The 17,328-nt window shown below is 35.8% G+C and overlaps 1 protein-coding gene across 1 annotated transcript in view; it reads left to right on the top strand.

Moving 5' to 3' along the window:
- Window positions 1-8,187, top strand: part of LOC129224208 (zonadhesin-like) — a 133,589-nt gene extending 125,402 nt beyond the window's left edge. Inside the window, exon 32 of the mRNA XM_054858626.1 lies at window positions 6,754-8,187. Coding sequence (XP_054714601.1) covers window positions 6,754-8,063 — 1,310 coding nt within the window. The 3' untranslated portion in view covers window positions 8,064-8,187. The remainder of the gene's footprint in view (window positions 1-6,753) is intronic.
- The last annotated feature ends 9,141 nt before the right edge of the window (window positions 8,188-17,328 follow it).

Here is a 17,328-nt window from a genome sequence, read left to right as displayed (position 1 = left end):
AAAGGTTTCACTGTATACTTAAACAGGTGGTCAACTTACAGAGGTTGAATTACACGATGTAGATCTAATTATGTGCCTGAAAATAGCGGTCAGCTTAGCCAGGTGGTCAACTTACGAGGGTGGTCAACTTTACAGGTTTTACTGTACCATCTTCTTCCATGAACAGAGGAATTTCTTCAAACACTTGTACCAGTTATCTCCAAATTTTTAATTCTTTCCCTTACATCCATTTTCTTCTACTGGAGACAACAGCTACTTATATGATTGCCTTCTGTGTCTAAGAAATGTATTTTCAAAACAAGAAAATGATTTCAGGTGGGATCTGAAAACCGAAATATTTAGTATTTATGAATTTTCCTTAAACAGTAAAGTAAAATTGGTGAATTCCAGCAGTAACGAAAAGGACAGTTTTACAAAAAAATCGATGTATTTCTGTCTGAGAACTTACCAAAATACATGTTTTTTCAAAAACTGATGCATAGACATTTATACACATCATAGTAAATTACTAAAAAAGCCAATGCCGAGAATTTTTTGTTAATAACGTTTTCTTAAAATCAAATTTAAAAAACGGTAACGGAAGGACATTTTTGCGACATGATTTTCACGCTATCATGTTCTTTCCAAAAGTTCAGCTAAACTATAAAAGTGAAAAATCTATAAAACCTAGAGCGCATACATGAGTGTTCAGTCATTACAATTCCACCTCTAGTTTGAAAAAATAATTATTTCAAGCATATAAATTATATATTTATTAAGGTTAACGGAAGGGACAGTAACGGAAGGACAAGAAGTCCAAAACGATTAAACTTGGAAAATTTCAGCTTACAAACATTTATTTAGCTGATACAGCAGTCTGAAACAATGATATCTAATGCCTGAGCCGTCTGTTACAATTCTGAATTCTTTAAATACTCAATAATTTTGTCATAATCCATAGAACATTTATCTTCCTTCTCAGCAAACACGAAGACCATTTCCACATTATTATGCACTAGTGGTACCCGCACGGCTTTGCCCGTAATAGAAAAATTAAAAGGTATTTTGGTTCGCCTGTTTATTAACAAATAATGTATGGTGAATTTTCTCGCCAATTGGCTTGTACCCATGTTACGGTTCCACGTTATGATAATTTCGTATCTCGCCAATTGGCTTGTGCCCATGTTACGGTTTCACGTAATGATAATTTCGTAATTTACTCGTCCATCTTATGATAATTTTGTTGTTAAAATTGGAATAGAAAAAGAACCACATCGAATTTTCGAAAAATCGCTTCGAGATGCACACTCCCATGATACAAACTAACTTTGTGCTAAATTTCATGAAAATTGGCAGAACGGCGCTGTGCGCGCCACAGAGATCCAGACATCCAGACATCCTCCGGACATCCAGACAGAGAGACTTTCAGCTTTATTATTAGTAGAGATTCTCAAACAAGTTTTTTCTATTCCTTCATGCTCTATATGAAGTACCTGTCCAACATTGCTCTTTGTTAATTTATTTCCCTTCCATCCAGCAAACAAAACTTGTCCAATAATGAATCCTTTATCATATTCTTATAATTTGGTGTTTTTGATTCAGTAGTATCTTCCCTTTTAACATTATTTATAACTGAGAGTCTGTTGACTTTGAAGTGAAATCTCCTTCGATTTGTTGAAGTACTTTCTATATACAATAACATAACTTGTTACAGGATTTAAATAGTGCATATTTTGTGTGTCAGGATAAGAATGGATCTTTTTGGATCCTTTTTCTCCATCTTTTTGAAAGTTGATCTATGAATTTACTGATCTCTTTGTAGTGCGTTTAGCGGTTAAATCAATGCTCTCAACAGTCTTTTCCTGCGACTTCTTTACTAATAATAAAGCAGTAAGTCTCTCTGTCCGGAGGATGTCTGTAGGATGTCTGTAGGATGTCTGTGACGCGCATAGCGCTTAAACCATTCGGCCGATTTTCATGAAATTTGGCACAAAGTTAGTATGTAGCATGGGGGTGTGCACCTCGAAGCGATTTTTCGAAAATTCGATGTGGTTCTTTTTTTATTCAAATTTTAAGAAAAAAAAAACTATCATAAATTACGAAATTATCATAACGTGGAATCGTAACATGGGTACAACAATTGGCGAGATACGAAATTATCATAACGTGGAACTGTAACGTCGGTACAAGCCAATTGGCGAGAAAATTCACCATACATCATTTGTAAATATACAAGCGAACCAAAAGACCTTTAATTTTTCTATTACGGGCGAAGCCGTGCGGGTGCCACTAGTGTGGTAATAAATCTAAAAGCAGTTTCAATACTGTATTGTTCCAATACACATTTCAAGTTTTTAAGCATATGTTTCTGCATGAATTGGTTTGTCATATTACAAACATGTCATACTAAAATGATTTTCACATGCTTAGAAGTTTTTAAGTGTAGTTTTCATGATTTTCATCACATACAATAGAATAAATAAAATCACAAAACATAAAAAACAAAAAATGTAATAAAAATTTTGTTTTAAAAAAGCACACATATTTTTTGTACAAATATTACTTACATATGTTTTAAATGTGACTGCTAACTTTAAACAATTGTTTGTTTTATACTAGCATTCTAAAATTTTACCCTGTATCAGCTAATATTTAAATGTCCTTCCGTTACCGTATTTTTTTGTCCATCGGTTACCATTAAAACACATATAAATTAAATATCCATTAAAATTATAACTATGCCTCCCTGACGAGGGGCATAATTCTGCTTTTCATAAAAACATTAGTTTCTATGCCCAATAGGTTCTCGGTGAACTAACTGAGATGTAGTATTTTGATAACAGAAGGGCATCAAATTGTCGCCTTAAAAATGAACCTATTTCATGGTTGAAACAAAGAAAAAAAATTAAATTACTCACCAAAAAGTTTAACTAGACATTCAAAAGATAAAAATTAACCTAAATATAATATGCTAATAAACAAGTTTATTGAAATTACAATATGTAACAAAAAAGAGATTTTCTGCTCTGTAAAAATGCAAAGAGAAAACATGATTTTGCCGACTTTCTGGAAGTCATCAAACTATTTGGGGAAAACAGGTTAAGATTCATGAAGTTCATTTATTTCTGAAGAGAATGGTATACGGCAAGTGACAGAATATTAAAGTTTAAAATTCAAGTGTCATGTCGCCTTTTTCCTGGAATTCACCAATTGAAATATGTTGGGAAGTTTATTATCAAAGGGTGATTAAGACAAAATATCTTTTTATGAAAAGGACTTGAAACTAAAAGCAAAAGAAGAGCTGAGAAAGATTTCGGTTTTTATGATTTAGACATTGAGGAAAGTGTTGTGAGGTTCACATCAGGTTTTCTTTTTTAAATTATGATCCCTTTTAGAGCAGTCGATTGCAGCAAAAAAAAAAGAGGGTACAACAATGCGCTACACACATCCTACGTACGAAATTTCAAGCTCCTACTGCTAATTACTTAAAATACACCGCCAGCTCAGTTATTCCATCCGAGGACTGCAGTTTCGTGCATTTTAGCACTCCATCAGCCCGGAATAGGAATCACATGAGCTGGAGGCGAAAAAATCTCTTAAGGAAGCCAAGAGAGCCAAACAAACTGGTAGCTAATGCAGAATTAGCAAACCAGATGAGCGACTGCAGCAATGGTGCGGTTCAACTCAAAGATTGATGGCAAAGCTAAGGTATTTTGTAGTAAGTTGCCGCCCTAAAGCCAGGGCTAAGGCAGAAATACTTAAAATACACCGCCAGCTCAGTTATTATATCCGAGGACTGCAGCTTCGGTGCTTTTTAGCACTCATCAGCCCGGAATAGGCCAAGAGAGCCAAATAAACTGGTTTGCTAATTCTGCATTAGCTACCAGTTTGTTTGGCTCTCTTGGCTTCCTTAAGAGATTTTTCGTCTCCAGCTCATGTGATTCCTATTCTGGGCTGATGAGTGCTAAAAAGCACGATACTGCTAACTGTTTCTGAGCTTCGGGAGTCACAAACACCCATGACAGTCGTTACAACAAAAATTCGTTAAAATCTACTCAGGGCCTGGTTACTGAATAGGCCTTGGCCTAGGGCCCCCCGCTCTTTAGGGGTCCCCCAGTGGCTAAAATTGCTTTACCTAACGAAAAAACGGTAATGTTTGACTACAGGGGCCCCTGAAAAAGGGTTTTGGCCTAGGGCCCCTCGACGGCTTAATCGGGCCCTGAATCTACTCAGAGATGAACATATTGGATACTTCGGTTGCCAATCGGTACATACAGTCTGAGTAAAAACTTTAAGTCGAGTGCACTTTTTTGAGAAATTGGACACTACTTTACTTCTTAGGATCAAAAAGTCATATGAGTGATAATTATTAACCTTAAATACAAGTAAAAAAGACAAAAAAAATTTAATTGTAAATGTTTCATTATCAGAAAATATTACAGATAAATGTTTGAACCTGAGTAAAATCTTTAAGGCCCAACATAGAAAAACGCATATGAAGACAAAAATTCAAATATTTATAAGCATGTGTAGGAGCCATTCCTTCAAATTACTTCAAATATTCTTGTTTTCATGAACGAAACTAGTTTTTGACAAAATTCGGGATTGTATTTTTTACCATTCACCTTCGATGGTAGATTTCAGCTCTATTGATAAAGTAAAATGTCTCTCCTTTGCATAAACTCTTCTTGCTAAGTCACCCAATAAGTTCTCTATTGGGTTAAGATCTGGAGACTTAATTGGTCATTTCAAAGTTCCAACATCGTTTACTTGGAGCCTATTTTTTGCACTGTTACTCGGATGGATTGATGCATTGTTTTGCTGATATTTTCAATTTTCTCCACCAATAAAATCAGCATTTGGTAAAAGATGACTTGGGAAGACATTTTGATATGCTTGTGAGTTCATTTTACCTGAAACAAACGCAACTGAGCACACACCATTGTAAGCAAAGCACTCTGAAGTTCTGACAGAGCCTCCATCTAATTGGCGCTTGTAGAATATTTCTTTTTCTTTTCTAAAGTCATGCCAATAGTACTTCCGTCCGTTTGGTCCATCCAAACTCCACTTCTTTTCGTTAGAAAAAGTTATTTGTATTCATTGGTTATCCCAGGTCATGATTTCCTAGCTAAAGTTGAAAAGCTCTATATTGTGCATTTTCAATAAATGAGGTTTAAGCAATTTTGCAACATTAATAAAATTTCCACACCTTCTAATTGTGTTATATATCGTTTTTGACAATTATTAAAACCTATCGTCTGAATAAGTTTTCTGGTTGAGTACTTTTCCAGGTAATGAAATAATTTCTAAACTCTTCTTCCATGACGCAAGGACAAAGCTCTAAGTTTTCCCCGTTTTTTTTTTTTTTTTTTTTTTTTTTTTTAACTCTAATTGTGTTTAAATCAAACAAAAATGTTGACTTCAGTCTTCGATCTTCCTATTTTTTCGCAGTAGTACGCCTACTTATCCTTGTTAAAGAAAAAGCTTCAATCTGCCCTCTTTCTTGAACAGTTAACTTTTTACCTTACGATATCGTCACAAGTAGGACAAAAACTTCGAAGAAATTAATCATAAAACTGCAAGTTGAAGGGTTTCCACAATCTTGTTAGCTGAGGTGACATTTATTACAGTATTTACTTGCAGTTTTTTTAAAAATACTAGTGGCCTTAAAGTTTTTACTCAAGCTGAAATGCTAACTTTGAATAAACCACTGCTTTTCTGGTTAGTGCATGCTTTACAAATCCTGTCTGTTGCGTTATTTCTTACCAATTGAACATTAATAATTAATAATACAACAATATTAAAATCCCTTTAATTTCTTTTTCCTTTTTTCAAAGAAAATTATTTCTGGCCTTAAAGTTTTTACTCAGGCTGTATGTACGCACAGACGTGAGATTTTTAAAAAATTTCAATTAGTGGTTACTAAAATCTAAGTTTTACGGTGAAGTTTGAGAAAAATATTTTTCATGATCATGAATACCTTTACTTCCTGCAAAGAGGTAAGAACTGATAAAATAGGACACTTCATTCATTAACTTTCAATACAATCAAAATCTTTGCCGACAAACATTTTCTTGTACCCATAATAATAACTTTGTAAGGAAAAGCTCGAAATCACTGTGTAGCTCGTTTCTTACGAGAAAAAAAATAATTATTCCTGATAATTAACCATTATGATCATTTGAAGTAGTACTATTATGTGGTGCAAAACTAGTAACTTTAATTTCTTAAATTATTTTTTATGCATGCGTTAATAAACTAAACTAATTTAAAAAGTCTTTACATGTTCTATTTTAATTTTTATTTATCATTGTGGATTTGTTTTTTCTTTTTTTAAACTTTAGTGATATGGGCGAACTTTTTCATGTTTTGAGTAAGGGTGAATGACTTCATTAGCATCTCAAAATGCATTTTGGTTACATATCTTCTTTTTTTAATGCTCGTGGTATCATTAAAAAATACTTGACAGAAATATTAAAAGGTTTAAACAATTAAGAGGTAAGAAAGGTTAATTTGAGTTTACTTCATCATTTTTAATAAATCGTAAATTTTATAGTGTTTCTTTTTTCATAATGTGCTGAGTAAATGTTGATGTTTAGGTCTAATCAGGTTGTTTTTCCTACAAAAGTAACGTCTACATGTAAAACAGCCCCTTACTAACAACGAATAACTGTTCAGCGTCAACATGACTAAAGTTTGAGGTGGTAATATTCACATGCTAATTTATATATTGTAACAATCTCGTAGTAATACAAATTTTTTGCTACTTCAAAGATGGACACAATTCTTGGAGAGAGGAATCTGGTGACGATGGGATGCAAGGAGGACAGTACGCTGGAAATAATGGACAGTGGTCGTCTGAAGGTTCATGGACATGGGAAGGTGAAGGATCTGACGATGGAATGGATCATGAGCAATCTGGGAGTGGAAATCAGAGAGGATGGCCGTGGACAAATGGAGGAAGAAACAAAAATTCATGGTCATGGGAAAAATTTTGGGGACAAGACTCAGCAGGTGATAGCATGCAACAATCCGGAGGTAATAGCGGAGCATGGCCTTTTTCTTCAACTTGGAGACAATCATCGGAAGGCGACGACGCAGACGATGGATCATTCATGACAGGCGGAGAGCAGCAACAAAATAAAGGAGCAGAGACAAATAACAATTCAAGGGATTGGAACCAATCACGGGAGAGCGGTTCTGCAGATGACAGCTACAGTCAATCCCAAAGCAATAGCGAAATGTCATCATGGGAAAGTGGTGCTGCAGATGACAGCTACAGTCAGTTCCAAAGCAATAGCGGATTGTCATCATGGGAAAGTGGTGCTGCAGATGACAGCTATGAACAGTCCCAAAACAGCGGCGGTGACAGCTACAGTCAATCCCAAAGCAACAGTGGAATGACATCATGGGAAAGTGGTGCCGCAGATGACAGCTCTGAACAGTCCCAAAACAGCGGCGGTGACAGCCACAGTCAATCCCAAAGCAACAGTGGAATGACATCATGGGAAAGTGGTGCCGCAGATGACAGCTATGAACAGTCCCAAAACAGCGGCGGTGACAGCCACAGTCAATCAAAAAGCAATAGTGGAATGTCATCATGGGAAAGTGGTACTGCAGATGACAGCTACAGTCAGTCCCAAAGCAACAGCGAAATGACATCGTGGGAAAATAGTGAAGCAGATGACAGCTACGGACAGTTCCAAAACAAAGGCGGAATTGCACCATGGGAAAGTGGTGCTGCAGGTGACGGCTATGGACAGTCCCAAAACAGCGAAGGAATGACATCATCGAGTTCGGGTGAATCCCGGGAAAGTGACAGCGCCGATGACGACACAGGCTACGGACGTTCGAGAATGGGGACGGGCGATGGCGGGTCTGAATCGTGGACGAGTTACGAAAGTGGAAGTATGGGGGCAGACGATTCCCAAGATTCTGAGTCTTCCTGGGAGGGAGGATCCGACCATGGAGAGGAGTACCAGGAAGAACATGGCAGTTCTTACGAAGGAATGTCTTCTGATCATAGTGGTGGAGAAGGATCATTTGATGACAGCCATGAAGAATCCTGGTCATCTTCCGGATAACTTTTTGTTTAATAGGATAGCTGCAATAAGTGAAGTAATGCATGTAGAACGTCCTTTTTTTCATGTATCTGGTCAAACTGTTGTTTAAAGAGCTTAAATTAAAACAAATGGTTTCTCTGTAGTAGTTTCCTTGGTTTTTAAGATTATTCTTATGTTGAGTCAAAGAACTTAGTATTACGATCTCAAAATAATTTTCGAGAAGGTGTTTTAACAAGCTCTAAAGAACACTTTATGCCTATACATGACCCCACTAGATGGCGCTGATGCTTTTGGGTCTTGTCAATTTATGACTTTTCTGTGTTAAACCGATGCAATTATGATCTGCTCTTGAAATTGAACGGAACACTGCATCCACCAAACAATGGCAACGTAATGGAAAACAGGGGCTCCCCGTAGCGTCCTCTTTGTTGCCATGACTTTCAGCGATTATCACGGCCTATAAGCGTAAGTGAAATTTAGTGGAGCCATAGTCCATAACACTTAAAAATTAAAGGAACACTCACACATAGCCATTCACTGATCAGATAACGATTAAGGTCTATTAAGCAGCTAATTACAAGCCGGAAACGTCTGCTTTTTAAACCTTGCCCGACCGGATGATTATTATTTATTTATTAAACAAAAATTAATACTCATATAAATAACAGCCGATGATTGAGTAACCCGCGTGGTTCAACAATGAAACTCGTGCCACGGCATGATAATTTGATAATATGTTTTGATAAACTTTACTAATAATAAAGCTGAAAGTCTCTCTGTCCGGAGGATGTCTGGAAGTCTGTAGGATGTTTGGATCTCTGTGTCGCGCATAGCGACTACACCGTTCGGCCGAGTTTCATGAAATTTGGCACAAAGTTAGTTTGTAGCATGGGGGTGTGCACCTCGAAGCGATTTTTCGAAAATTCGATGTGGTTCTTTTTCTATTCCAATTTTAAGAACAAAATTATCATAAGATGGACGAGTAAATTACGAAATTTTCATAACGTGGAACCGTAACATGGGCGCAAGCTAATTGACGAGATACGAAATTATCATAACGTGGAACCGTAACATGGGTACACGCCAACTGGCGAGAAAATTCCCCACACATTTTTTGTAAATATACAGGCGAACCAAAAGACCTTTTAATTTTTCTATTACGGGAAAAGCCGTGCGGGTACCACTAGTAAATAATAATCATGAAGTTAGCTGTCGTTAAGGTAGCAAATCAATTTAGAGGCTGATGAAGCAAGGATGTAGCTGTGGATTTTAATTTTTTCAAGCTCTTCAAATAAAGATTTTCGAGGATTTCCTACATTCAAATAATCAATTTAATTCTGTTTTATTTTGTTGAGTTGAAGTTGGAAAAAGCTTACGTTTGGGAAAACGAATTCCGCGGTTGGGTTGAGGTACCATGGTTGCTTGGCGGGATAGGCGATTAAGGTGTTTTTTATTTCAAACTACTAGTGGTACCCGCACGGCTTTGCCCGTAGTTGAAAATTTAAAGGTCATTCGGTTCGCCTGTATATTTACAAATAATGGATGACGAATTTCTCGCCAATTGGCTATGTTCATTCGCTCTCCCATTCCACGTCATGATAATTTCGTAATTTACTCGTCCATCTTATGATAAATTTGCTCCGGAAAAACGTTGCCTAAATTGAAATAGAAAATGAATAAAATCGAATTTTTGAAAAATCGCTTCGAGGTGCATACCCCCAAGCTACCAACTAACTTTGTGCCAAATTTCATGAAAATCGGCCGAACTTTCTAGGCGCTATGCGCGTCACAGACATCCAGACAGAGAGACTTTCCGCTTTATTATTAGTAACTAGTGGTACCCGCACGGCTTTGCCCGTTATAGAAAAATTAAAAGATCTTTTGGTTCGCCTGTATATTTACAAATAATGTATGGTGAATTTTCTCTCTAATTGGCTTGTACCCATGTTACGGTTCCACGTTATGATAATTTCGTATCTCGCCAATTGGCTTGTGCCCATGTTACGGTTCCACGTTATGATAATTTCGTAATTTACTCGTCCATCTTATGATAATTTTGTTCTTAAAATTGGATTGGAAAAAGAACCACATCGAATTTTCGAAAAATCGCTTCGAGGTGCACACCCCCATGCTACAAACTAACTTTGTGCCAAATTTCATGAAATTCGGCCGTACGGTCTAGGCGCTATGCGCGTCACAGAGATCCTGACAGACAGAGAGACTTTCAGCTTTATTATTAGTAAAGATAAAGAAGATGCAGCTAAGTTACTTTTCAACGTGCTTTTGAAGTGATTAAAAAAAGTTCCGATCTCATTCCCCCCCCCCTCCCCCCCAGAAAAACATTTAAAGAAGTAAATAAATGAAGAAAAATTAATTTAAATAAATATTTGATGAAATAAACTAAGAGAAAAAAATGATATTTTTTCTGACTAAGCTTTCGCAATTTAAAATAGTAGCCTGGTTTTGAAACATAGTTGTCTGTTTTTTTTTTTTTTTGAGATTTCTTTTGTTTCGCGCTTTCTGTCTTGTATAGTTTTTTGATTTGAACAGTGGCGAAAAGAAGACTAATAAATCGCGTGCCACTTTAAAAGCTATGCCATAATACTTAAAACAGTCATAAGAAAATGCAGTAGAAAATGGACCCGAAAATGGTCACAACGGGGTCGTTTCCAAAATTTTAAAAGTATTTGTTTCTGAAAGAACATGCTTAAAAACATAGGATCTGACCATTTTTTGATAAATTTGTTTACGTTTAATATTTTTAAAAAAATATTTAAATCGGAGCGCTTTCATTGTTTACGGCTCCTGACGATGACATCACAAATGATGAAATGCCATTCACAGGGCAAAATATTTAATTCGCATCTTTACTCACGTGTTTTGGCAACGATATGGTTTATAGCAAGCGTAGAGCGCAATTTTAATTCGCTGCTTGATTATCATAACGTGGAAACGTAGTAGAATGATGCGGCACAAAGTGCATCATTTGTGACGTCATTAAGACCACGCCTTGCTTGAAAAATCGGACGTTTAAAAAAATTAATTTAAAAAAAAAAAACTGTTGGGAAAGTGAAAGTATTTTCTGGGTCCATGTTATTTTTTTTTTGTGCTCATTCTATCCATTTCAATGACTAACAGTAGTACTTTTGACTGAAGGAAACCACCCCATTGTAATAAAGCTACCAGTTACTTCCCCATAATCTGAGTTATGACTGAATTGCAAAGAATAACGAAAAGCTCAGATACAGCATCGAGAGAGACCCTTTTCGCCCTTATTTTGGAATCATTCATCTGAAATAGAGATAACCGAATTGCTGGAGAAAGCCTCTTGATTTCGTTAGGTATATCTTCACGCTAATAAAATACTTAGTGTATCAGCGACAGGACTGTACGACGCCACCGTGAAGAAGTGCTCTATCTCCGACTGTTATTAAGAAATACAGGGCAGTAATATTTAGCTTTGTACCCTGACTTTTATCTTCACTTCTTCGAGGTCGAGCCGTGCCGAGTAGTGATGTTCCAGATATCCGTATCCGTATCCGCGGATATCCGAGGAAAAATAAAGACCCGCATCCGTATCCGTTACTTTTTTGACGGATCTTAAACGGATCTTTTCTATTCTAAAAATTCTTAAATGTTTGAATAAAAGACTCTTAAATTCCGTTTAACTTAGGTTTTACTCCCTATTTAGGTATTTCAGACGCCAACGGCCCTCTGAGACATGTTTTTTTTTAATTTTTAGTTTATATTAGTTTTTGTTATTGATTTGGGGTTTTTGCTATTCTTCATTTTGGTTTTTCTCGGCCTCCTTCAAAAAAAAAAAAAAAGTGAGACAAAATTCTCTAATTACTGTTTGTAAAGGTATTCCCGAGTCCGTTATTCCGTCCGTCGGAGTAATCAAGGTGAAATGGGTCAGCGCTGCATTTTTGCTGAAAAAAAATGCGAAAAATTATTACTCGCCTTTCCGGTAGCAGCTTCACACTCTTGCTCCTGTATCCTACATCTACCGAGTAATCTAGAAATATTTTTTCACATTCCATCTAAGCATTAATGCAGCGCTGGCCCATTCCTTCCAACTCTCCCTCAATTTTAACGGAGATTTCTTTAAAGAGTAAATCATAGTCTTAATTATAATTTCGCGTAGACCACAGTTGTTGAATAAACAGTGTTATTATTATGACAAGAATACCTTTCGTAATAAATTTTAAACTTGGATAGTTGAATTGGGCAAAAAAACTTCGAGATCCGTATCCGCGTATCTTGACACCAATGATCCGGATCCGGATCCACGGATGTACTTTTTTAACGATCCGGCGCATCACTAGTACCGAGTAAGCGTGCTTCTCGCTGATGTGCTAAGATGTTTTTAGCTACCAGTGTGAAGATACATACTCTGCGCCTCTCAAAAGACAATTTGGCCTGCAGCTCGGTTACGGCTATTCCAGACTGATGAGCTCAAAATAAGGGATAAACTGCAGTCTCTGGATTATGTTCAGAAATGTTCGATATTGCTTGCAATTGTCATAAAATCAACGTCATAATTCATCGTATTGAAGCATATGTGTGATATTTCTCGCTAATAGGTGCAATTCTGCGAATTTCAATATTTCAGTCATTAAAATGAACGCGGAACTCTATTTTTAAGGCTTCTGTATTTTCTTCTTTTAAGGTGTCACAGTACCTTTCAAACATTTTTTTTTTAATTTAAGTAAATTTTATATTTCTTTGAAACCATAACATGCATACTTATTTCTTAATCAATAATTTATTTTCAAAATTTAAAAATATTGCCTTTTTTTAAAAAAAAATTCAAAACATGGAAGAAAATTTCAATTTTTTGAAATCCCTAATGCTTTTTTATTTTTGCACTAATTAAATAATTTTTTTTGCTAAACAATCTCTATAATCATCTCTAAAAATCTGTGCATTCATTTGCTTATGAGTTGATTAGAAAATTTTCTGTGACTAATTATGTAAAAAATCAATTTTTTTTTTTAAATTGGTTTTTAAAGGTTTAACATGCTCTAAACATTTGAGTAAATTTTAAAATGCTTATCCAATGCACAGTTTTGTCAAATATGTTATCCCAATTGCAAAAAGTATTACTTTAAAGCTGTATCTTTAATAGAAAAAAATCCTTAGGGATTCTAATGACATGAAAACACAGAAAATACCATCATCGAGAAAAAGCAGTTTAAAGTTTTTCTTTTGCATAAGAACATATAGCGAGCACGGCCTAAAACCACTTATAACTTTTTAAATATTTGAACTAAAGCAATGAAACTTTTTCCCTGTGTTCAGAATAGTTTTTAGTTTTGTAATAAGCAATAAAAATATTTTTGATCGTTTCATCATTTTTGAGGTAACCCTTTAAAGAATTTTAAGAGGAAAAATACAGTAAGTTGTCCGAAATCCCAGGCTTGTCAAAAATGACTTCGTATTTGTGCTCAGCATACTTTATGTCGCCTACAGTTTAGGAAATGATTACTAATATAGAAAATCCGTAGCAAATATTTGGAGATTGTCTCTCGTATTTCAGAAATGCTGTAATACAGTCGGACCCCGATTCAACGAATGCATCGGGACCGAAACTTTTATACGTTAAATCGGGGTTATTCGTAATATCTGGGAGTGAAATTTTTTTTTAAAAACTGCACTTACCTTATCTAAAACGCCTAACAAGCAACTGCGTAAAAATGTTCATAATTTGAAAGTGTTCTTTTATTCAGCATAGTGGTACACGCACGGCTTTGCCCGTAATAGAAAAATTAAAAGGTCTTTTGGTTCGCCTGTATATTTACAAATAATGTATGGTGAATTTTCTCGCCAATTGGCTTGTACCCATGTTAGGGTTGCACGTTATGATAATTTCGTATCTCGCCAATTGGCTTGTGCCCATTTTACGGTTCCACGTTATGATAATTTCGTAATTTACTCGTCCATCTTATGATATTTTTGTTCTTAAAATTGGAATAAAAAAAAGAACCACATCGAATTTTCGAAAAATCGCTTCGAGGTGCACACCCCCATGCTACAAACTAAATTTGTGCTAAATTTCATGAAAATCGGACGAACGGTCTAGGCGCTATGCGCGTCACAGACATCCTCCGGACAGACTTTCAGCTTTATTATTAGTAACTAGTGGTACCCGCACGGCTTTGCCCGTAATAGAAAAATTAAAAGGTTTTTTTGGTTCGCCTGTATATTTACAAATAATGTATGGTGAATTTTCTCGCCAATTGGCTTGTACCCATGTTACAGTTCCACGTTATGATAATTTCGTATCTCGCCAATTGGCTTGTGCCCATGTAACGGTTCCACGTTATGATAATTTCGTAATTTACTCGTCGATCTTATGATAATTTTGTTCATAAAATTGGAATAGAAAAAGAACAAAATCGAATTTTCGAAAAATCGTTTCGAGGTGCACATTCGTTTATTCTTTTCGTGCTTTATTTTCAGCGTAAACCAAACACGCAAGTCTGCACAATAAAACTCAAATAAATTAGACGACAAAAATACAAAAAAAGAAAAAGAAAAATATGTAGATACTGTCCTTTCCCTACCCTGGGACAGTAAATGTCTACCTACTAGCATTAAGTGTAACTCAAAGTGCAATCACAGTTCAGCTTGCAAGAATAAGTAACAATGTATTTTTCATAACTTTTTCCATCCTTCCATATTCTATGTTTTCATTTTTAGAAGAAAAAAATCAATCATTTAACTTTGCCAAAAATTCAGAATTAAAAATGATTATTTTCCGACTTTCGTCTGGCACATTTATTAACGAGGGAATGTTTCTCTCTTCCAAGTGTGAAACAGGAATTGGACCAACTTGGATCACTTATGATTTTCCGGATCGCGAATTGATCGAATTCAAGTGCACCAAACTCCAAAATATTGTACCATTTTGGACTTGGCGTATTCGTTAGAAATCTATTCGTGTTATGCGTTTTTTTTTCGGTCATTGTCCGACTTTTGGAGGATTTCAACAGATACATTACAGATTTCAACTATTTGTAATTGAATTGTTTCACCAAAGCATGAAGCATGTTTTTAGTTTTCATTTATAAACATAAACATTCGTGACGCGTGTTCCTCTGATCAGTGGCTCAGATAACATGAATTGTGATGGATGAAGAATTAAACGATCCCATTTGTTGAAATAGGGGTCAAAAAAGCTAGTTTAAACTCTGGAATGACGTACTGCGATGTCTATTGACCTAGGGTCAATATGAGTCTGCCCTCTCTTCCTCCTCTTAAAACAGAAACAAACTCTCTCAAGATCAGGCGTCTTGCTATTAGAGTCATATTTTAGGCGATCAAAAATTTTCGAATTTTACCCAGCAAGCCTGTTTCTTAATTCATCCTTCATCCTTTATGCCAAAATTCAGCTCCCTATTCAATTCTGTTCCATAGAAGAAGCTAACTAGTTTTAGAAATATCAGCAGTTTGCACATCTAGCACTTTGTCAGAGCACGCAGGCAACTGCCCAGAGAAGGTTCTTCTGACCTCTCAGCAATTTGGGGCTCCGAAATCGAGTTCAGACGTTTGATAGGCAAGTTGCAAAACTATTGTCAAATTTGAGACAGTTCCCAAGTATCTTTTTTTCATGTCACATGGATAAACAGTGGCATTTAATCCTAAAATCGAACTTTGTAGCACTTTTACTTCCATTCTAATGCCACTTCACATATTTTATTTATTTCTATACAGAAGCTAAATAGCTTCACATACATCATTGCTTCCGGACACACACAAGACAGATCTACTGTACAAGAGAAGGAAATAATGCTCAAGGCTCTAGTGGGAATCGAACCCACGACCTCCGGCTTAGAAAACAAAGCTTCTACCACAGAGTTACGGAGACCCCACCGCTTCACATAGGATTTGGAAATTTTTCGAAAATCTTTTGATCTTACAAGAGTTTGATCGGTAGCTAAGATGCAGTGGTAGGAATAAGAAGTCCTCAAACCTGAAGGCCAAGCACCTTTTCTTGTCCCCATGCAGTCAAACCTTACACTTTCAGTTTTTGATTTAAAAATTTCTAGCCATTTGGGGACCTCTAAAAAGTATCAAAAACGGTAAAAAGGCCACGGTCTAGCTGGCCCATTCAGTAATCAGGACTTGGATGCTGGTTCGAATAAAGCGGTTTTATGAATGTTCGATTTGAAAGTCTTTATGGCCCTGTTTATGCACACTCCGGCTTCACCCCGGGTTGAAGCGGAAGGTGGATAAAAGGGGGATTGCAGCCGGGTTGATGGCAAGAGCCGTTTTTGTCAAATCGTGGATTCTCCTTTACGTTCCCTTACGCTTTCGTTTCGGTGCTATCCCATAGAATGCTGCAGTTGGATTTTTCCACAATTAGAAGAAATTAGTTTCGAAACAAAATCTCCAACGCAAAAAGAACACGCACAACAACAACAAAATAAATACACACGAGGAGAAGACACGTGACCACGCAATGCACTGTGGGAAAAATCCGCCAATAATTCTTCAATGTAGGTGGAGGGAATTCGCTCCAGCATTGAACGCGGCTTGAAGCCGGGTTGGATGCATAAAACAGCCTTATTTCGCGAAGCCGGGATGAATCTAGCTGCATAAACAGGGCCTAAGGAACATTGGATGTGTTTTAAGGGGGTCCGGGACACAAAAATCGTCAAATTTTGCAATTTTTTTTTATCATGTGAAAAATTTTGCCGTTTTTTTCTGCTTAAGAGGACGTTTGAATCTTGTTTCTATCTTAAATAGAACGAAAGATATAATTATTTTTGTTGCATGCACCTAACTAATGTGTACTTAACTTTAAAATTTTAAACGCGTTTTTCTCCATGAGGCAATTTTTCTCGATTTCTTGCATTCAAACTCTTATAAGTCAGGAACCGATAAAGATAAAGTAATGAAACTTGGAGCATATCTTTTTCAAACAGTTTACTTTAATTTTTATTTGGCGAATTTGAAAAAAACGTTTACAGCAAAAATTATGATTTTTTTTTTAAAAAAAAGGTATTTTCGAATTTTTCGAAATTTTTCTTCAAATATTTTTATTTTTTATTGAATCAATATTTTTAAAATCGCCGAATAAAAATTAAAGCTTAGATATTTGTGCGTAATTTATTTAAAAAAAATTGAAAATTGATCAAGAATATTTTGAGTTATAGCAATTTAAAGCAACCCCATTTTTTTAAAAAAACTAATTAAATTTAAATAAAAATTTTTTTTTCGTATTTATGCTATGATTTTGCTTAATAAATAAATGATAAATCAGTGCAGAAAATTTCAAAAC

The sequence above is a fragment of the Uloborus diversus genome, chromosome 6 (genome assembly GCF_026930045.1).
Source record: "Uloborus diversus isolate 005 chromosome 6, Udiv.v.3.1, whole genome shotgun sequence".
In the NCBI taxonomy this organism is placed as follows: domain Eukaryota; kingdom Metazoa; phylum Arthropoda; class Arachnida; order Araneae; family Uloboridae; genus Uloborus; species Uloborus diversus.
Note: the sequence above shows the minus strand (reverse complement) of the source record. Positions and strands in the feature narration are given on the sequence as shown.